At 56.6% G+C, this 21,619-nt stretch overlaps 1 protein-coding gene across 1 annotated transcript in view; it reads right to left on the bottom strand.

The window, feature by feature from the left end:
* DNAH2 (dynein axonemal heavy chain 2) overlaps positions 1-21,619 on the bottom strand; it is a 143,964-nt gene that overhangs the window by 74,124 nt on the left and 48,221 nt on the right. The window contains 7 exon segments of the mRNA XM_054005333.1: positions 374-530; positions 2,849-2,952; positions 3,334-3,495; positions 3,589-3,752; positions 11,264-11,438; positions 12,126-12,282; positions 13,056-13,256. Of these exon segments, the coding sequence (XP_053861308.1) occupies positions 374-530; positions 2,849-2,952; positions 3,334-3,495; positions 3,589-3,752; positions 11,264-11,438; positions 12,126-12,282; positions 13,056-13,256 (1,120 nt within the window).

The following is a 21,619-nucleotide window of genomic DNA, read 5'->3' as shown; positions in this document are numbered from 1 at the left end:
CAGAACTGAACCTGGGATCTATTCCTGGTTCGGGGAGGGGAGGTAGTGGGTGAGAGCCAAGGAGGTGCGGGGGGGGAGAGGCATCAGGATTCCTGGGTTCCATTCCCAGATCTGAGATGGGAAGTTAGAGAGAAGGAGGGGAGCTGAGACTCCTAGGTTCTACTCCAAGTGCCGAGCAGGAACATATCTAACAGTGACTGGGAGTCAGGACTCCTGGCTCCAGATGATAGTTGGCAAATCAGTACCAAATATGACCGTAGGTTTTGCGATGTGGACTCCTGTCCTGCTAAGATCTGGGCAGAGACATTCAACATCTGCTCAAAAGGAGCCTGTGAAATGAATGAGGAAAGAGGGACGGACAGACAGACTCTACCAGCTCGATAGACAGCTCCTTGGAGGCTGACGCAGAGATCTCACTGATTTTCTCCACGTGTTGATCCAGGCCAAGCTCCACAATATTCTCCAGCCTGAAATCTTCAGCATCCTGGTCAAACGTCCTGAGGACCAAGTCCTTCACCTGATCCCAATGCCTGCAGGGAAGCCACCGACAGCATTAAACCAGGGAATGGACAGGCCCTCTCTGCTGATACACCAGGATGAGTTCTAACCCCTTCAGTACAGAGACTTGGCCAGCCCCAAGAAAGGAAATCAGTACGCTCTCCACCACGGAAATAGAGATGTTGAGATGGTCAAATGGTTGGCCGCTCCGGGATAGGAAATGAAACGAGGTTGGAAGGGGCCTAATGTGGGTTGCTCCAACTGGAGAGAAGTTGAGGGAGTCGAGGCTACACTGATGTGGGCATATTCAGCGGAGACCGGGGAGCTATATCACTTGGACGGCTCTTTCAATGACTGTGGATGGAAGAAAACCAAGGGGGAAAGCGAAGACTTGGCGCATGGCCCGGATATCAGCAGACCTCAAAAGATCAGTCTGCACTGATGTATGATCACCAGCTTTGGAAGAAGGCTATAAATGTCGCTAACCTTGAACAGGGAAGTGGCAAGAAGGAAGGGAGAAGAGTTCTCTACCCTTCAACCCCAGAGATCTCGGTTCCCAGATCATGCAGGGAACAGCCCCCCAGCCTGGGCCCATGCACTCCCACAAGCAAAGTGAGGCGATAGAGGGGCTCAAGGGAGGCTGCATACATTTCTAGGTAGTTCAGCAGCACCCAGATAAAGCCGGTGAGAGGAAATTCAAAGCCGAGCGACAGAACCAGTCCTGGGAGCGAGGCTGGGAGGGACGGGGCTAGCTCTGTGGACCAGAAGAGAACGCAGTGGGCTGCACTGCCCCCAGGTGTCCAAGGGCCATTTGGAGCACCACTGCGAAAGCTGGGATGAAGGCGATGCTCCAGGCTCAGTGGCCAATGGGTTATTAACCAGCGCTCATGTGTGGGCTTGTTTGAAGGGCGCCGCACGGCAGGACACTGGAAAAATAAGCTCTTCCTCCTTCCCACTCAACTACGGCCTCTTTCCCACCACCCACATCCACACACCTCCCCCTGGGTGCAGGCGTGGTGTCGGGCAGTGAATCACCAGTGTTAGGTAGGAGAGGAATTCTCCCCCGCCAGCTCGCTAATGAGCGTATGTTCGTGTGGGGCTGACAAACGAGGTCAGAGTCAAGCCCCTTTGCTTTTAGCTCCCCAAGAAGGTGCAATAACCACGTGGTAACAAACCAGCTGTGCTGGCTGAGTCCTCCAAGGGAACATACTTCATGTCTGAGCCGCACAACACCCAGAGCCAAGCATGTGGCTAGGACACCAGGAACAGTCATACGCAATCTAGCAGCTCCAGCTCCAGGGTTCTAATCCCACTCTGGGAGGGGAGTGGAGGCTGGTGGTTAGAGCAGGGGGGGCTGGGAGCCAGGACTCCTGGGTTCTCTCCCCGGCTCTGGGAGGGGAGTGGGGTCTGGTGGGTCAGAGCAGGGGGGGCTGGGAGCCAGGACTCCTGGGTTCTCTCCCCGGCTCTGGGAGGGGAGTGGAGGCTGGTGGGTCAGAGCAGGGGGGGCTGGGAGCCAGGACTCCTGGGTTCTCTCCCTGGCTCTGGGAAGGGGAGGGGGGTCTAGTGGTTAGAGCAGGGGGGGCTGGGAGCCAGAACTCCTGGGTTCTCTCCCCAGCTCTGGGAGGGGACTGGGGTCTGGTGGTCAGAGCAGGGGGGGCTGGGAGCCAGGACTCCTGGGTTCTCTCCCCGGCTCTGGGAGGGGAGTGGGGGCTGGTGGGTTAGAGCAGGGCGGGCTGGGAGCCAGGACTCCTGGGTTCTCTCTCTGGCACTGGGAGGGGAGTGGGGTCTGGTGGTTAGAGCAGGGGGGGCTGGGAGCCAGGTCTCCTGGGTTTTATCCCCAGCTCTGGGAGGGGAGTGGGGGCTAGCGGTTAGAGCAGGGGGATTGGGAGTCAGGACTCCAGCGTTCTATTCCCCAGCTGTGGGAGAGGAATGGGGTCTGGTGGTTAAAGCAGCAGGTTAGGACTCCTGGGTTCTCCTTCCTATTGGGGCAGGGGAGTGTGGTCTGAGGGGGGTGGGGATGCTCTCAGGACTCTCCAACCCTACCACTCACTCTCTGTGACCTTGGGCACATCCCTTCTCGTCTCTGGGCCTCCCGGGAACAGCGAATTTACCCAGGCCACAGAGGGGTTGGGAAACGTCTTACTTGGGCTAAGGTGCGCGAGCTCCTCAGACAACAGGAGCTAAGAAAGGCAAAGGACAATTCATTCCCTCAGTGGGACTCTGCCCCATCACAGACAGACCCTGGGGCGCAGTATCCCATATATTCCTCCCCGGAGGAGCAGCTTTCAGCCACTCTCCAGAGGGCCAGCAATACGCATGCAGACGGTGCCCTCGGAAGAGCCGGACCTACCTCTCCCGCAAGGCCGGGTTCCTGAGGTCTGAGATCAGGGGCATCGTCCTCTTAAACTGCTCGACCTTCGCCTTGGAAGTCTCGATAATTTCCCAGTCCCGATCCTTTGGTTGGAAAGGAAACAACGCCAGGTTTGGGGGGTGGGGGCTCGGCAGGGATGGGGGAATACTTTGACGTGCATCACACCCACCCACAAAACGTCCCGCACAAGAGATCACACTGGGAGATCCTCTGCACCACATCTAATGAGGACAGGAAGTGAGGGCCCTGCAGCTGCACCAGCCCTATTGGTTCTCCCAGCACAATCCCACAGTGCTCCTCCACTGACCTCCAGCTAAGGTCTGCAGGAGCAGGGAGCAGAGCTCTAGGAAAGGCCCCCTTCTCTGCTGTCCCTAGTTCCCCAGCTGTCGCCCTCCAAAGAGCCCTTCCCGTACACCACAAGGGGACCGGCCGGCAGTGCCGGGCCACGGGAGCCTCTCTCTTACCTTGAGCTCCCGGCTCAGCTTGTTGAGCTTCCGGAAGAGCCCATAAGCCGTGGTCTCCATCACCTCCGTTTGCAGGGTCTTGAAGCTGCCTGTCTTCCACTCGTTCCAGTGGTCTTCCCACTCTTTGGTGATCTCCCACACCTGCTGCAGGTAGTCCAGCTCCTGCAGGGCACCACACAGAGAGAGCTTAGCCACAGCTGGAGAGACACCGTCCACCAAGGAGGAGAGGGGAGCTCAGGCCTTGGAGGTTCCCACCTTCTCGAGCTTCTGCAGGTCTTTGGAAGCAGGCTGTTCAATTTTGAAGATGCCCAGGTTGGAGCGCAGGGTGCTCTCCTCATCCTTCATGGTGGCCAGCAGCTGCCGCATCGCCGTGATCTGCTCCAGGGCCGTCTCGCAGCTCACAGCACAGGTGAACGGACCTACGCGACAAAGAGCTCAGCGGCCTCTGCCCACACGGCACCTCTTCTGAATGACTGAGCCATCGGCCAGGGACCCTTTTTCCTGCGCTTGGAGAGGTCAAGGGAGGCTGAACGAGGAAGTGATTAGAGCATGGAAGTGGGAGCCAGGACTCCTGGGTTCTCTCCCCGGCTCTGGTACGGGAGTGGGGTCTAGTGGTTAGAGTAGGAGGGGCTGGGAGCCAGGACTCCTGGGTTCTCTCCCTGGCTCTGGGAGGGGAGCAAGGGCTGGTGGGTTAGAGCGGGGGGGCTGGGAGCCAGGACTCCTGGGTTCTCTCCACGGCTCTGGGAAGGGAGTGGGGGCTGGTGGGTTAGAGCAGGGGGGGCTGGGAACTAGGACTCCTGGGTTCAGCCCCGGCTCTGGAAGGGGAGTGGGGGAGGGGCGTTAGAGCAGGCAGGGCTGGGAGCCAGGACTCCTGGGTTCTCTCCCCGGCTCTGGGAGAGCAGTGGGGGCTGGTGGGTTAGAGCAGGGGGGGCTGGGAACTAGGACTCCTGGGTTCAGCCCCGGCTCTGGAAGGGGAGTGGGGGAGGGGCGTTAGAGCAGGCAGGGCTGGGAGCCGGGACTCCTGATTTCTCTCCCCGGCTCTGGGAGAGCAGTGGAGGCTGGTGGGTTAGAGCGGGGAAGGGGGCTGGGTTCTGATCCCGGCTCTGGGAGAGAAATGGGATTCAGTGGTTAGAGCAGATGGAGCTGGAAGGCAGGACGCCGGGGTTTTATTCCTAGCTCTGGGAAGGTAGTAGGGTCTAGTGGGTTGGAGCAGGGGATGGGGGTAAAGAGTCCTGGGTTCTCTCCCCATCTGTGGGCAGGGAGGGCAGTCTGGTGGTTAGAACAGTTAGGACTAGGGGGTAGGAATCCTGGGTTCTATGTCTTGCTCTGGAACAAAAGTGGGGTCTAGGGGGTTTGAACAGATGGGGCTGGGAGTCAGAATTCCTGGATTTTATTCCCAAGCCTACAGAGCATGGTGGAAGCTCAGCAGTGCTCGGTTTCCTGAAAAGTTGTTTGGTGAGGAGGTACGGGACAGTGATTTACAAAAGGACTAGAAAAATTAAGGGTCATACTAGTAGGGAGGGACGTTAGATTCAAACTCACTATCTGTAAATAGCTCAATCTACTGAACCAGTTTCTTCAAACCTGGCTTGTTCTGCAGGTTGCACTGAGATCTAGACAAAAAACGGTTACTCACCTTTGTAACTGTTGTTCTTCGAGATGTGTTGCTCATATCCATTCCAATTAGGTGTGCGCGCGCTGCGTGCATGATCGTCGGAGAATTTTCTACCCTAGCAACACTCGGTGGGTCGGCTGTGGAGCCCCCTGGAGTGGCACCTTCAAGGCGCTGGATATATACCCCAGCCGACCCAGCGCCCCCTCAGTTCCTTCTTACCGGCTACTCTGACAGTGGGGAAGGGGGGCGGGTTTGGAATGGATATGAGCAACACATCTCGAAGAACAACAGTTACAAAGGTGAGTAACTGTCTTTTCTTCTTCGAGTGCTTGCTCATATCCATTCCATTAGGTGACTCCCAAGCCTTACCTAGGCGGTGGGGTCGGAGTGAGACATCGCTGAGTGCAGAACTGCTGATCCGAATGCAGCATCGACTCTGGACTGCTGTACAAGCGCATAGTGAGCAGCGAAGGTGTGGACCGATGACCAAACCGCCGCTCTACAAATGTCCTGGATCGGGACATGAGCCAGGAAGGCAGTTGAGGAGGCCTGGGCCCTCGTGGAGTGGGCGGTGAGGCGTGGCGTCGGGGCACCGGCCAGGTCGTAGCAAGCACGAATGCAGGATGTGATCCAAGAGGAGAGACATTGTGAGGAGACCGGTAAGCCTTTCATCCGGTCGGCCACTGCAACAAAGAGTTGCGTCATCTTCGTAAACGGCTTCATACGCTCAATATAGAACGCAAGGGCCCTGCGTACGTCCAAGGAGTGCATACACTGGTCTTGACGGGTGGCGTGCGGCTTAAGATGGAAGACCGGAAGGAATATATCTTGGTTCACATGAAAGGCTGATACCACCTTGGGAAGAAAGGCAGGGTGGGGGCGAAGCTGCACCTTGTCTTTATGGAAGACTGTGTATGGAGGCTCAGACGTGAACGCCCTGAGTTCAGAAACACGCCTTGCTGAAGTGATGGCTACAAGGAAGGCTGTCTTCCAAGATAGGTAAAGGAGTGAGCAGGTAGCCAATGGCTCGAACGGGGGCCCCGTGAGCTTGGAGAGAACCAGGTTAAGATCCCACGCTGGAACCGGTTGACGTTGCTGTGGGTACAGTCGGTCTAAGCCCTTGAGGAATCTGACGACCATCGGGTTCGAGAAGACCGAGGAAGCGTGTTCTCCTGGGTGGAACGCCGAGATAGCGGCCAGGTGAACCCTGACCGAAGATAACGCCAAGCCCTGCTGTTTTAGGGATAGGAGATATTCAAGTATAAGAGGAATAGACGCCTGCAAGGGGGGGCGTGGCTCGCTGCTCGCACCAACAGGAGAAACGCTTCCACTTGGCTAAGTAAGTGGTCCGTGTAGAGGGCTTTCTACTTCCCAGCAGAATCTGTCCCAGATGTGAGCATCGTAGCTCTGTCCAATTCAGCCATGGAGCATCCATGCTGTAAGGTGGAGCGATTGCAGGTCGGGGTGACAAAGTTGGCTGTGGTCCTGAGAGATCAAGTCCGGGCACAAGGGAAGCGTGATCGGAATTTGTACCAATAGCTCCAGAAGCGTGGTGTACCAGTGCTGTCTTGGTCAAGCTGGAGCGACTAGAATCATACGTGCCTTGTCTTTGCGTAGCTTGAGCAGTACCCTGCGGACCAGTGGGAATGGAGGGAAAGCGTAGAACAGCTGGTCTTTCCACGATAGCAAGAAAGCGTCCGACAGGGAGCCCGGAGATCGCCCTTGGAGGGAGCAGAACAAGTGGCACTTCCTGTTGGCTCGTGAGGCGAACAGGTCGACCTGGGGAAATCCCCACCTCTGGAAGATGGAATGGATGATATCCGGGCGAATTGACCACTCGTGCGTCTGGCAGGATCTGCTGAGACGGTCCGCTAGAGTGTTCTGGACTCCAGGGAGGAACGATGCCATGAGATGTATCGAGTGGGCAATGCAGAACTCCCACAGGCGAATGGCCTCTTGGCATAGGAGAGACGACCGGGCTCCTCCTTGCTTGTTGATGTAGAATATGGCCGTGGTATTGTCTGTGAGGACTGACATGCAACGGCCATGTAGGAGACCGAGAAATGCCTGACAGGCTAGGCACACCGCCATCAGCTCTCGGACGTTGATGTGCAGAGCTAGTTGGGATGCGGTCCACAGGCCCTGTGCATGGTGCTCCCCGAGGTGAGCGCCCCAACCTAGAGATGAAGCGTCCGTGACCAGGTGCAGGGAGGGTTGTGGGGTGTGAAATGGTACTCCTGCGCAAACCACCTTGGGATCCAGCAACCAGGTGAGAGAGGTCAAGCCCTATTTCGGAATCGTGACCACCATGTTCAGGTTGTTCCGATAAGGACGGTACACCGATGATACCCAGCCCTGAAGTGGGCGAAGCCAAAGTCTGGCATGCCTGGTTACGTAAGTGCAAGAGGCCATGTGTCCCAACAGGCCGAGGCACATCCTTATTGTGGTAATCGGAAAGACCTGGAGTCCTTGGATAATGTTTGTGATGGTGTGAAACCGAGTCTCTGGCAGAAGAGCTCGGGCGAGTCTGGAGTCTAAGACTGCCCCAATAAACTCTATTCTCTGGGTTGGCTTCAGAGTGAACTTTTCTCTGTTGAGTAGAATGCCTAAGTCGTGGAATGTTTGTAGTGTTATCTGGACATGAGCTTGAACTTGCTCCCTGGTGCGGCCGCGCACCAGCCAGTCGTCTAGATACGGGAACACCTGTATCCTTTGTCGACGAAGGTATGCTGCCACAACAGCCATACATTTGGTGAACACTCTCGGAGCCGTGGACAAGCCGAAGGGAAGGACGGCAAATTGGTAGTGCACATTGTTTACTACAAATCGAAGGAAGCGCCTGTGTGGGGGGTAGATTGCTATATGAAAATATGCGTCCTTCATGTCGAGGGCGGCGTACCAGTCTCCAGGATCCAGGGAAGGGATCATGGTCCCCAAGGAGAACATGCGGAACTTCAACTTTACTATGAATTTGTTGAGTCCACGTAAGTCTAGAATGGGTCGCAGACCCCCTTTTGCTTTGGGGATCAGGAAGTAGCGGGAGTAAAACCCCCTGCCCCTTAACTCTGACGAAACCTCCCCTATGGCCCCCATAGAGAGGAGCCCAAAAAAACTCCTGTGTAAGGAGATGCTCGTGAGAAGAGTCCCTGAAGAGGGACGGGGAGGGAGAGTCAGAGGGGGGGAACGAAGAAAACTGGAGAGCGTATCCCCTCTCTACCGTGCAAAGGACCCAACAGTCCGAGGTTATAAGGGACCAAGCACAGTGGAAACAGGAGAGGCGATCCCGAAAGAAAGGAAATGGATCCTGGGTAGTGGCTGGCATGCCGTCCTCGAGCGCACCTTCAAAAGTTTTGCCTAGGTCCTGAAGGTAGTCTAGGAGGGCCTTCGTTCTGACCGGATTGGGGGCCGGTCGACCTGCGTCTACCACCTCGTCCCCGCCTTCTGGGGAAGTCCTGTCTCGGACGAGGAGGAGGAGGGTAGAACCTTTGTGGCTGGGGCCTAAAGGGCCTGCGCTGGGGTCCTGGGACATGCATCCCCAGGGAGCGCGTGATGGTTCTGGAGTCCTTGAGGCTCTGCAACCAAGAGTCCGTCTTGTCCGAGAACAACCCCTGGCCCTCGAACGGCAGATCTTGCAGGGTCTGCTGCAGTTCTGGCGGTAACCCCGATACCTGAAGCCAGGAGACGCGTCTCATGGCTATCCCAAACGCTAGTGTCCTGGCGGCAGAGTCCGCTATGTCCAGGGAGGCCTGAAAGGAGGTCCTAGCCACCTTTTTACCTTCCTCCGCTAGGGCCCCGAACTCCTCTCTCGAGTCCTGGGTGACCAACTCTTTACCCATGGAATTCCATGAGTTGTAATTGTACTGACTCAAGAGCGCCTGTTGGTTTGCGGCTCTGAGCTGCAGACCCCCCGCTGAGTAAACCTTACGTCCAAACAAATCAAAGCGTTTGGCATCCTTCGATTTGGGCGCTGCCGCCTGCTGACCATGACACTCTCTTGCGTTCACTGAAGAGACTACTAGTGAACATGGCGGAGGGTGTGTATAGAGGTACTCATGGTCTTTAGAGGGGACAAAGTACTTCCTCTCTACACCTCTGGCAGTGGGAGGGATGGAGGCCGGGGTTTGCCATATGGCATTAGCGTTAGCCTGGATCGTACGAATAATGGGCAATGCCATCCGGGATGGGGCATCAGCTGAGAGGATGTTCACCACCGGGTCCTCCACCTCCACTATCTCCTCAGCCTGTAGGTCCATGTTCCGTGCCACCCTACCAACAAGTTTTGGTGGGCACGGAGGTCTATTGGAGGTGGGCCTGAGGTTGTTGTGCCCGCCACCGCCTCATCTGGGGAGGATGAGGAGGACGCCTCAGGGGGTAACGGATCCAGATGAGAGTCCAGCTCCAAGGGTCCCTGATGTGCAGGATCCCCTGCACTAGGGTCTGGGGCCTGCGTGGGTGTCGGCACGGGAGCCTCCATGCACCCTGGGGGAGGACGGGAGATGGTGGCCTCAGGAACCCTGGGCTCAGAGGGTGCCGAGCGAGAGGCCGCTAGTGGAGCCCCTTGAGCTTGATGATATGCCCATGGAGTCCAGAAAGACCAATGTGCAGGGTCCTGTCTAGGGTCCTCTGCCCCCTCCTGCCAATGACCGAAGTCGTCTGCAGCCTGACCCTGAGCAGGGTATGCTGATCGGGAAGCCCCTTCCGACAAGTGAGACGCCGATCTTGAGGGCCAGGGCTGTGCCAAGCGTGGTTGCAGGGGCTCGTCCTGGAACGGTGCCGAGCGGTGCCAGTCCACAGGCGAGCGGTCTCTGTGCTGTGCCGGTGAGCGGTACCGGGATCGAGAACGGTGCCGATGACCATGCTGGTACCGGGATCCAGATCTGGATCGCGAGGACGAAGACCGTCTGTAGACTCGGTGCAGGGAGCGGCCTCGCGAACGGGAGCGGCGCTCATACCGGTGCCGGGAACTGCGTCTGGACTCCGACCGGTATGATGCTCAAGTCGGTGCCGAGAAGTAGACCGGTGCCGGGAGGAAGATCTGGGCCATGAGTACAACCGGCGCCAAGATGGAGATCGGTGCCGGGACTGTGAGCGGCGTTGGGACCTGCTCCGAGACCGGGAGCGGTGCCGCGAGTCTACGCTCGGAGATGGAGGACGTATCAGGGCAGGCTTGCCCCTGGATTGCACAGTACGAAGGGCATGCGGTGCCGCGGGTTGAGATGGCGCCGGCTCCGTGAGGGCGATGAGGTCTTTCGCCGTTGCAAAAGTCTCCAGTGTAGAAGGGAGACCGGGCTCAACCACAGGACGAGGCGGTAAGCCAGTCCGCCTGGACTCAACGGCCCTACACCTGGTGCCGGAGTCAACGGTGTTGACAATGCCTGCACCCTCTGGCGCTCTGAAGCTGGACGCGGCTCTACCACCGGTGCGGGGGGAGCCGGTGCCTGTTGGAAGGCAGCGTCCTGAGTCTTGCGGGGTCTTTTATGCCCCGGAGATAGGGAACGGTGCCCGAGGGGCTTGCGGCGGACACGGTGCCGAGGGAGGACAGTGCCGTGGGACCTTATCCGCGTCAGCTCGCGGTGCAGGCTGGGGCGTTGCGCACTGAGGCGCTCAGTGCCGGGACTTGGCGCGCTGAAGGAGGATCTGGGCTAAGTGCTGCCTCCATGAGGAGCTGCTTAAGTCTAAAGTCCCGCTCCTTTTTGGTCCTGGGCCTGAAAGCCTTGCAGATCTTACACTTGTCCATCTGGTGGGACTCCCCTAATCGCTTCAGACAAGAGTCGTGAGGGTCTCCCGTTGGCATAGGCTTAGCACAGGTCGCGCACGGCTTAAAGCCAGGAGCCTTGGGCATGAGCCCGGCTGCGCGCCGGGGGGAAAAGGAGGGATAAAAGCCCCCTTAACCCCCGCTAACTATTTATAACTACTCTACAAAACTATTAACAACAAACTACTAATATATAAGTATATAACCAACAACTATCTACAAGAACTAACAAGTAAAACTAGGGAGAGTAGAGAACAGCTATGCCGCACTCCACAGTTCCAATGACCGTCACGGGCGGTAAGAAGGAACTGAGGGGGCGCTGGGTCGGCTGGGGTATATATCCAGCGCCATGAAGGCGCCACTCCAGGGGGCTCCACAGCCGACCCACCGGGTGTTGCTAGGGTAGAAAATTATCTGATGATTGTGCACGCAGCGCGCACACACCTAATTGGAATCGATATGAGCAAGCACTCGAAGAACAAGCCAAATATGGTGTTTCTAGCAGGAACAATTTTGGAGTTCACCAAGGCCTCTGTTCTGTGCGTGGCGCCACCCCTCACCTTTGGTGCCAAAATCCTGCAGAAGGATCTGGGCCTTTTTCTTGAAATCGTCCGCAGAATGGATCAGGCCCGTCTTGAATTTCTCCTTGTGTTTCTTTAGCATGACATCGCTCTCCAGGATGCACTGCTGGAAGGACAGCCACTCCGAGTTGAGTGCTCCTAGCGTCTGCAGCACCTGGCACAAGGAGAGGGAGAAAGATGTGTTCTCCCTCCAAGGTTACCGCAGCTTCAAGGAGAAGGCTGAGCACGGTGGGGTCCAGAAATGTGGCTAGGAACCTCCTCCACCCCCATGGCACGGGAATCTTATCCATTTCTTCGGGGCTGGGCAGGACTCAGGTAATTTCTACAAGTCATCAAAATCTCTGCCAGTTACAGTAAAAGCTTTTTTATCCGGCGTATTGGGGAGTGCCCGTAAGTGAAAAATTCCGGTTAATTAAGTGAGAGGGAGTTTGGGTGCGGGAGGGGGTGTGGGGCGCAGGCTCTAGGAGGGAATTTGGGTGCGGGAGGGGGCTCAGGGTAGGGGCACAGGAGGGGGTGCAGGGCACAGGCTCTGGGAAGGAGTTTGGGTGCGGGAGGGTGCTTGGGACAGGGGTTTGGGTGCGGGAGGAGTTTCGGAGCGCCAAATCCAGGGGGCGCTCACCTCGGGCAGCTCCCCGCAACCAATGACCTGTCCCGGCTGCTCCTAGGCGGCAGCACGGCAGGCGGCTCTGCGCGCTGTCTCCACCTGCAGGCACCGCCCCCACAGCTCCTATTGGCTGTGGTTCCCGGCCAATGGGAGCTGTGGAGCCAGCGCTCAGGGCAGGACAGAGGCAGTGCAGATCCCTTTAGGGTCTGGGCCAGCGTGGCAGGGGTCCATACTTACCCCCTCATCCACGGCCACTTCGTACTTCTCCAGGATGGCAAACTGCTCGTGGATGGGCGGGATCTGCCCCTCTAGCTTCGGCAGCTCGTGCTGCAGGGTGTCCAGGAGCTGCAGGCTTTGGCCCAGTTCCTCCAGCGTCTGTGGTGGCCGGCTGACTCTGTGGGCCAGAGCGGGGAAGAGATGGAGTGAGCCAGGACTGGGTCAAATGACAGGGGCTCTCTCGTGCCCGCACATTCGTTCGGACTTGCCACAGCTGTTCTGCTCGGGGAAAGGCGTTGATACTGTGAGCCAACACTGGTCCTCTCCATGGGGGCCAGCAAGGGGTCTGGTCCGAGCCAAGGCGGGGGCCCTATTTAATAGCAAGGGGCCAGCTGACCACTCCACCCGTAAGCTGCCGAACCTCAGAACCACAGAAGGGGTGAGTGATCAGGCCCGGAGAGGGGATGTCTTGGGGCTTTTGCTATTTTCCGTTACTCTCAAGTGCTTTAAGAGTAAAATCACTGTGGTTAGGAAGTTCCTCTGCTGAGCCTGGGTTCCTCGCTTTCCTGCCGTGTTTCTCTCTGATGGGGTTAAACTAGGAGCCCGGAGTGCCCCCTAGATGGGGCTTTGCAGGACTGGAGGGCTTGGCTGGACAAGGGCATGCCACGTCCCAGGGAAAAGCGTCAGCCAGGGCCCCAGAATCCCAGAGCTAGACACGGTGATTAGACTCTACCCAGACCCCGCTGGCATGGAAGCACGTGGGACCCAGAGATGGTGACGGTACAGTGGGTAACTGGGCCAGTTTATAACAGGAGAACTCGCATCGGTGGGGAGAAGGGAAGGCCAGAGAGGAGCCTGCCCAGGGAGAAAGGCATGGGCTATCTCTGCCCCAGGGTATGGGGTGCAGGTAATGGGGCAGGAAGGAAGAAGCCTGTCCAGGGAAGGCCTCACTTCTTGGCATTCTCCTGGAGGTAGGCGTACAGCTCCTGCAGCTGGGTACTGGCCATCTCGTTCAGCAGGTTGGTGAGCTTGTTCTGCCACTCGTTGCAGTGCTGGACCACGGAGAACTTGAGGTGGGAGCAGTCGAGCATCACGAACTGGATGTTCAGCACCGTCTCCTCCTTCTGCACGTTGTTGGCCACCTCCATGTACCTGCCATGCACAGACACAGACCCACCCTTCAGCCAGCTGCTCAGTGCAGAGCAGGAGGGCCGAGCTCTCCGGCGCACACATCCACGGGGCAACGGTGGAGAATCCCAGGGGGACTCTCTGCATGGAGGTGACTCGTTGGGATTAGTTCCTTCACTGGAGACACTGGAATTCACACAGAATGGATCAGAGGAGAGATTGTCAGATCCTTCTCTCCCGAGCAACAGGTGCCTGTGGAAAACCAGCATGGCACTAGGGGGCGCTGTGCTGGAGGCAGCTCTCTCTCTCCTCGCAGTCTGTGCTGACGCCAGTGCCCCAGCATGGCACTAGGGGGCGCTGTGCTGCAGGGAGCAGGTTGAATGGGTCCCTAGGGGGTGCTGTTCCCTCAGAGGCAGTGCTGATGCCAGTGCCCCAGCATGGCGCTGGGGGGCGCTGTGCTGAAGGGAGCTCTCTCTCCACACAGTCAGTGCTGACGCCAGTGCCCCAGCATGGCACTAGGGGGCGCTGTGCTGCAGGGAGTTCTCTCTCCTCACAGTCAGTGCTGACGCCAGTGCCCCAGCATGGCACTAGGGGGCGCTGTGCTGCAGGGAGCTCTCTCTCCTCACAGTCAGTGCTGACGCCAGTGCCCCAGCATGGCACTAGGGGGCGCTGTGCTGAAGGGAGCTCTCTCTCCACACAGTCTGTGCTGACGCCAGTGCCCCAGCATGGCACTAGGGGGCGCTGTGCTGCAGGGAGCAGGTTGAATGGGTCCCTAGGGGGTGCTGTTCCCTCACAGTCAGTGCTGACGCCAGTGCCCCAGCATGGCACTAGGGGGTGCTGTGCTGCAGGCAGCCGTGTAGTTAACCCAGTAGCCGAGTTCTCCGTTTTCAGTCAGTACACGCCCCCCCCCCCCCCAAACTCCTGCCCATGAAACAGAGGCCAGCACTCTCGTGCTCATTAAAGACCACCTGGGCTTATTGAGAAATCAATAGCATTGGTAGCTCCTGAGTGGGGGGGGGGGCAGGGCACTGGTTTGGGGGGGGTTTATGGCTGCCATGTGGGGGGTTCACCAGCACAGCTCCACACCTAGCTGCAAGGTGTCCAAGTCTCCTGATATGCCAAGGGGCCTCTTGTCCTCCCGCCTCCTGAATTAATGTTGTCTCCCGCATGCAGCGGCATCCATCAATGCCAAATTCCAAAACTCAACAACATTGTCCAGGGCCGCCTGCGTCAGTCACACATCTGCACCAGCCAGGGCCGGCTCTAGGCACCAGCAAAGCAAGCAGTTGCTTGGGGCGGCAGATTTGCAAGGGGCGCAAGACTCCAGCATGGGAGCTAAGAACCAACAGGGGCCCCTGGGAGCTGTAGTTCCTTGGTTAGCTCCCTGCCTATAAAGCCAGCCCTGGAGCAAGGAAAGAACTACATTTCCCAGCATTCCCTTGGCCACTAGCAACAGGAAGGGGTGTGGGAAAGGAGTATGGAACTGAAATCTGCAGCTTGCTGTGAATGGTAGGAATAGCGCCAGCTCTAGGTTTTTTGCCGCAACCCCCCCCGCCGCCCTGGGCTCCCTCCGCCCACATCCCCTGCCGCTCCAGCTCTGGCCCCCACCTGCACTCCCCTGCTGCCCCAGCCCTGGGCTCTCCCCCCACCCACACCTCCTGCCACCCCAGCCCTGGGCTCTTCCCCCGCCCCCTGCATCCCGGCCACCCCAGCTCTGGCCCCCACCTGCACTCCCCTGCTCCCCCAGTCCTGGGCTCTTCCCACCCACACCTCCTGCCGCCCCAGCCCTGGGCTCTCCCCCAAAGAAGGAATTGGGGGGACTAAATGGACGGTGCACCTCTCTATCTGAAGCCTAGCAAGGGAGGTACGTGGATCCCACTAGAATTTAAAATGAAAAGTAAGGGAGGGGAGGCTCTGGACCTGGGCAGCTTTAGATATAGTACCAGGCACTTAGGAGGATTTCCACTTCTGAGCCATGGAAGCAGAAATTGACTTTTCCTCTCCAGATATAGCTAATATTCAGAAAGGGAATCCAGCACCTGCCTTCCAGATTTGAACACCCTCAAAATTCAGGAGTGCTCAAGCTCAATTTGGGCAGCTGTTACTTCATTTCCCCCAAATCAAATATACTGATCCACTGTAACTTGCTGTAGAAAAAGTAGAATAAACTGAGCAAGAAACGCTTCCCAGTGGTTATTAGGACTGGAATTGCTATTTTCAACAGCCATTGCTTTTTTTGTTTGTTTTTTAAGTTTTAGTTTTATTTGTTTAAAAGGAAGCCAGTGATAGTACATTCCCCAGAGAAAGAAAGAGAGGAACAAAAGAATAATAAAGGCACCTCAACTTTTCCTCATTTATGGAGGACAGTCTTATAATATGCATCCAGATATCCTCCAATCACACAAGCTGAAAATTGTTCCACTTTACTGCAGTTCTGTAACCATATGGGAACCAATCCTGTCTGTGTTCTGTGCACATCCAAAATTCCTGCTGAATGACCCGCCCTGGGAGCGAGTTACCAGTGACCCAGGGCTGGGGCAGCAGGAGGGTGCAGTTGGGAGAGGGAGAGCCCAGGGCTGGGGTGGGGGACAGCCAAAAAATTTTTTGCTTGGGGCAGCAAAAAACCTAGAGCTGGCCCTGGCACCAGCCTAGGCTGCGGAGCTATGGGCACCTGACCGTGGCCTGGCCACTTTATGGCCACTTTATGGCCAGGCCAAACCCGAGTGGAGCCAGGTCACAAGACCATTCACTCCAATTTGGCCTGGCCGTCATCACAAATCTCCTCAAAATGACTCTGAAAAATGTTGATCAATACTCCTAGATGGCAGCACTTCCTGCTTCCAAGCCCTTTGTGCTTTAGCCCTCATGCCAGTCTGGTGTCCTAGCAACCTGATGATTCCCGGGGAAGGTGACGACCCAGAATGCATCTGACCAATTGTGCAATGCTATCCCAATCCCTCCGGAATCCTGCAGGGATCAGCTGATGCCCTGATCAGAACTGATCACTAATGTCATTCCTTAAATTTCTCCCACTGGTGTTATCCCTAACTCATAAGTTAGTTATGTAATTTACTGAAGAGTCTGTCCTATCTCGGGGCCTCTCCTTTTGTCCCTCCAGACCCATGAATATGATACAGTTCTGCGGTGACCTAGAATCCTACTTTCGACGTCTCCGACTCAAAGAATATTTCCAACATAATTCTGAACAGCATACTAACCCACAGAATCCCCCCTACCAGCACTACAAAAAAAAGGATTCTGCGTGGACTCCTCCGGACGGTCGAAACAACAGACTGGACTTCTACATAGATTGCTTCCGTCAACGTGCAAAGGCTGAAATTATGGAAAAGCAACATCACTTGCCCCATAACCTCAGCCATGCTGAACACAACGCCATCTACAGCCTCAGAAACAACCCTGACATCATAATCAAAAAGGCTGACAAAGGAGGTGCTGTCGTCATCATGAATAAATTGGAATATGACCAAGAGGCTGCTAGACAGCTCTCTAACACCACATTCTACAGGCCATTATCCTCTGATCCCACTGAGGATTACCTAAAGAAACTACACCATCTGCTAAAAAAACTCCCTGACTAAGCACAGGAAAAGACGGTTACTCACCGTTGTAACTGTTGTTCTTCGAGATGTGTTGCTCATATCCATTCCATTAGGTGTGCGTGCGCCGCGTGCACGATCGTCGGAAGATTTTCTACCCTAGCAACACCGGCGGGTCGGCTGTGGAGCCCCCTAGAGTGGCGCCTTCATGGCGCTGAATATATACCCCAGCCGACCCGGCGCCCCCTCAGTTCCTTCTTGCCGGCTACTCCGACAGTGGGGACGGGGGGCGGGTTTGGAATGGATATGAGCAACACATCTCGAAGAACAACAGTTACAACGGTGAGTAACCGTCTTTTCTTCTTCGAGTGCTTGCTCATATCCATTCCATTAGGTGACTCCCAAGCCCAACTTAGGTGGTGGGGTCGGAGTGAGACATTGCTGTGTGCAAAACCGCTGATCCGAAAGCAGCATCGTCTCTGGACTGCTGCACTAGTGCATAGTGAGCTGCAAATGTGTGGACTGATGACCAAACCGCCGCTCTACAAATGTCCTGGATCGGAACATGTGCCAGGAAAGCAGTCGAGGAAGCTTGGGCCCTCGTGGAGTGAGCGGTGAGGTGCGGTGCTGAGACACCTGCCAGGTCATAGCAAGTCCGGATGCAAGACGTAATCCAGGAGGATAGGCGTTGTGAGGAGACCGGTGAGCCTTTCATTCGGTCGGCCACTGCGACGAAGAGTTGCGTCGTCTTTCTAAAGTGCCTTGTGCGGTCAATATAGAAGGCCAGGGCCCTGCGTACGTCCAGGGAATGCAAACGTTGATCCTGGCGAGTGGCATGTGGTTTAGGATGAAAGACCGGGAGAAAGATGTCCTGGTTGATATGAAAAGGAGAAACCACCTTAGGGAGAAAGGCAGGATGTGGACGAAGCTGCACTTTATCCTTGTGAAAAACTGTGTAAGGGGGCTCAGATGTAAGCGCCCTGAGTTCAGAAACACGCCTTGCTGAGGTGATGGCTACAAGGAAGGCTGTCTTCCAGGATAGGTACAAAAGTGAACAGGTGGCCAGTGGCTCGAATGGAGGACCTGTGAGCTTGGAGAGAACCAGGTTGAGGTCCCACGTCTGAACGGGCTGACGTTGTTGTGGGTACATCCGGTCTAAGCCCTTGAGGAATCTAACGACCATCGGGTTAGAGAATACCGAGGACGCGAGTTCCCCTGGGTGAAAGGCCGATATAGCGGCCAGGTGAACTCTAATTGAAGATATCGCCAACCCTTGCTGTTTTAGGGAGAGGAGATATTCCAAAATGAGAGGAATGGGTGCCTGCAACGGGGACATGGCTCGTTGTTCGCACCAACATGAGAACCGCTTCCACTTGGCCAGGTACGTGGTGCGTGTTGAGGGCTTCCTACTGCTCAGCAGAATCTGTTGGACAGAGTACGAGCATTGCTGCTCTGCCTGGGTGAACCATGGAGCAGCCACGCCGTGAGGTGGAGTGATTGCAGGTCGGGGTGACGCAGCCGGCCGTGGTCCTGAGAGATGAGATCCGGACACAACGGAAGCGGGATCGGTGTCTGAACCGAGAGTTCCAACAGTGTGGTGTACCAATGTTGTCTCGGCCACGCTGGAGCGACCAGAATTACCTGTGCCTGGTCTCTGCGCAATTTGAGCAGTACCTTGTGGACCAGAGGAAACGGAGGGAATGCATAAAACAGGTGGTCTTTCCAGGGAAGGAGAAACGCATCCGAGAGGGAGCCCTGAGCTCGACCCTGTAGGGAGCAGAACATATGGCACTTCCTGTTGTCTCGAGATGCAAACAGGTCTATCTGGGGAAACCCCCACCTCTGGAAGATGGAATGTATGATGTCCGGACGGATAGACCACTCGTGCGTCTGGAAGGACCTGCTGAGTCGGTCCGCTAGAGTGTTCTGGACTCCAGGGAGGAACGATGCCGTGAGATGGATTGAGTGGGCGATGCAGAAGTCCCACAGGCGAATGGCCTCTTGGCATAGAATTGACGAACGTGCTCCTCCTTGCTTGTTGATGTAAAACATGGCCGTGGTGTTGTCGATGAGAACTAACACACAGCGGCCACGTAGGAGATTGAGGAATGCCTGGCACGCCAGGCGCACCGCCATCAGTTCCCGAACATTGATGTGCAGGGCTAACTGGGGTGCAGTCCACAGGCCCTGGGTATGGTGTTCGTTGAGATGGGCGCCCCAACCCAGAGATGACGCGTCTGTGACCAGGTGCAGAGAGGGTTGTGGGGCGTGAAATGGCATCCCCTCGCAGACCACATTGCGATCTAGTCACCAGGTGAGGGAGGCCAGGACCGAGTTCGGGACCGTGACCACCATGTTCAGGCTGTCTCGATGTGGACGGTATATTGATGACACCCAGGTTTGAAGTGGGCGAAGCCGAAGTCTGGCATGCCTGGTTACGTACGTGCAGGAAGCCATGTGACCCAGCAGGGTGAGGCACGACCTCACCGTGGTAGTTGGGAAGGTCTTGAGCCCTTGAATGAGGTTCTTGATGGTGCCAAAGCGGTTGTCTGGCAGGATGGCTTGTGCACGTCTGGAGTCTAGAACTGCGCCGATGAATTCTATTCTCTGGGTAGGTTCTAGAGTGGATTTGTCCTTGTTGAGTAGGATGCCCAACTCGTTGAATATGTGCACTATTCTGTGGACGTGAGCTTGAACTTGCTCCTTGGTGCGACCGCGTACCAGCCAGTCGTCTAGGTACGGGAACACCTGTATCCCTTGCCGACGAAGGTACGCTGCCACGACAGCCATACATTTCGTGAACACTCTTGGGGCCGAAGATAGGCCGAAGGGAAGGACTGTAAATTGGTAGTGCACCGTGTTTACCACGAATCGCAGGAAGCGTCTGTGAGGTGGGTAAATTGCAATATGAAAGTATGCGTCTTTCATGTCGAGGGCGGCGAACCAGTCTCCAGGATCGAGGGAAGGGATAATGGCCCCCAAAGAGACCATGCGGAACTTCAACTTTACTACGAATTTGTTGAGTCCGCGCAAGTCCAAGATGGGCCGCAGACCTCCCTTGGACTTGGGAATCAGGAAGTAACGGGAATAAAATCCCCTGCCCCTTAACTCTATCGGAACCTCCTCTATGGCCCCCATGGCAAGGAGTGTAGAAACCTCCTGTGTAAGAAGTTGCTCGTGAGAAGGGTCCCTGAAGAGGGACGGGGAAGGGGGGTGGGAGGAGGGGATAGAAGAAAACTGGATAGCGTATCCCCTCTCCACCGTGCGGAGGACCCAACGGTCTGAAGTTATAATGGACCAAGCACGGTGGAAGTGGGAGAGGCGATCCCGAAAGGAGGGAGCTGGATCCTGGGGGATGACTGGGGCGCCGTCCTCGACCGCACCTTCAAAAGTTCTGTCTAGGACCTGAAGGTGGTCTTGGTGGCCCCTGGTTCTGACCGGGTTGAGGGCCAACCCATCTTCTCCTACCACCTCGCCCTCGCCTTCTGGCAGGGTCCTGTCTCTGACGAGGTGGAGGGGGGTAAAAACGTTGAGGCTGGGGTCTAAATGGTCTGCGCTGGGGACCCGCAACATGCATCCCCAAAGAGCGCATAATTGTCCTGGAGTCCTTGAGGCTCTGCAATCGAGAGTCCGTCTTCTCCGAGAACAACCCCTGTCCTTCAAAGGGCAAATCCTGTAGGGTCTGCTGTAATTCAGGGGGTAAACCCGAAACTTGGAGCCAGGAGGTCCTGCGCATAGCGATACCTGCGGCTAGGGTTCTCGCGGCCGAGTCCGCTATGTCCAGGGAGGCCTGTAAGGAGGTCCGAGCCACCTTCTTACCTTCCTCAACCAAGGCCCCAAACTCTTCCCTGGACTCTTGGGGAACCAATTCCTTGAACTTCCCCATAGAGTTCCAGGAATTAAAGTTATAGCGGCTCAGGAGCGCCTGCTGGTTAGCCGCTCTAAGTTGCAGCCCTCCAGCTGAATAAACTTTACGGCCAAACAAATCGAGACGCTTAGCCTCCTTCGATTTGGGCGCTGCAGCTTGTTGACCGTGTCGCTCCCTTGCATTCACTGATGACACCACCAGTGAACACGGTTGGGGATGGGTGTACAAGTACTCGTAGTCTTTGGAAGGGACAAAGTACTTTCTTTCCACCCCTCTCGCTGTAGGTGGGATAGAGGCAGGGGTCTGCCATATCGTAGTTGCGTTCGCCTGGATCGTGCGGATCAGAGGCAACGCCACTCTTGATGGGACATCCGCCGCGAGGATATTTACAATGGGGTCCTGCACCTCCACTATCTCCTCCGTCTGTAGGTCCATGTTACGGGCCATCCTACGTAACAGGTCCTGATGAGCCCGAAAATCTATCGGGGGTGGACCTGTGCACGACGTGCCCGCCACTGCCTCATCCGGAGAGGAAGAGGAGGATGCCTCTGGTGGTAAGGGATCCAGGGGAGGATCCTGGTCTCCCTGTTCCTGGGTCGGAGCGTCACCTGCCCTTGGGTCCGGGACGTCAGGTGGTGCGGATACAGAGGCCTCCATGCCCCCTGGAGGAGGGCGAGAGATGGTGGACTCTGGTGCCCTTGTATCAGAGTGACCCGAGCGAGAGGTTGTTGGAGCCCCTTGCGCCTGGTGGTATGCCCACGGGGTCCAGAACGACCAGTGAGATGGGCCCTGGTCAGGGTCCTCTGCTCCCTCTTGCCAATGGCCTAAATCTTGTTCCCCGGCTTGCCCCTGAGGGGGGTATGCCGATCTTGGTAGGTCCTCAGAGGAGCGAGACACCGATCTCGATGGCCATGGCGGTGCCGACTGCGCCGAGACGAATCCCGTGGGATACGGTGTCGTCC

This window comes from Malaclemys terrapin, chromosome 15 (genome assembly GCF_027887155.1).
Source record: "Malaclemys terrapin pileata isolate rMalTer1 chromosome 15, rMalTer1.hap1, whole genome shotgun sequence".
Classification (NCBI taxonomy): Eukaryota; Metazoa; Chordata; order Testudines; family Emydidae; genus Malaclemys; species Malaclemys terrapin.
The sequence above is the reverse complement of the archived record's forward strand: the minus strand, read 5'-3'. Positions and strand labels throughout refer to the sequence as shown.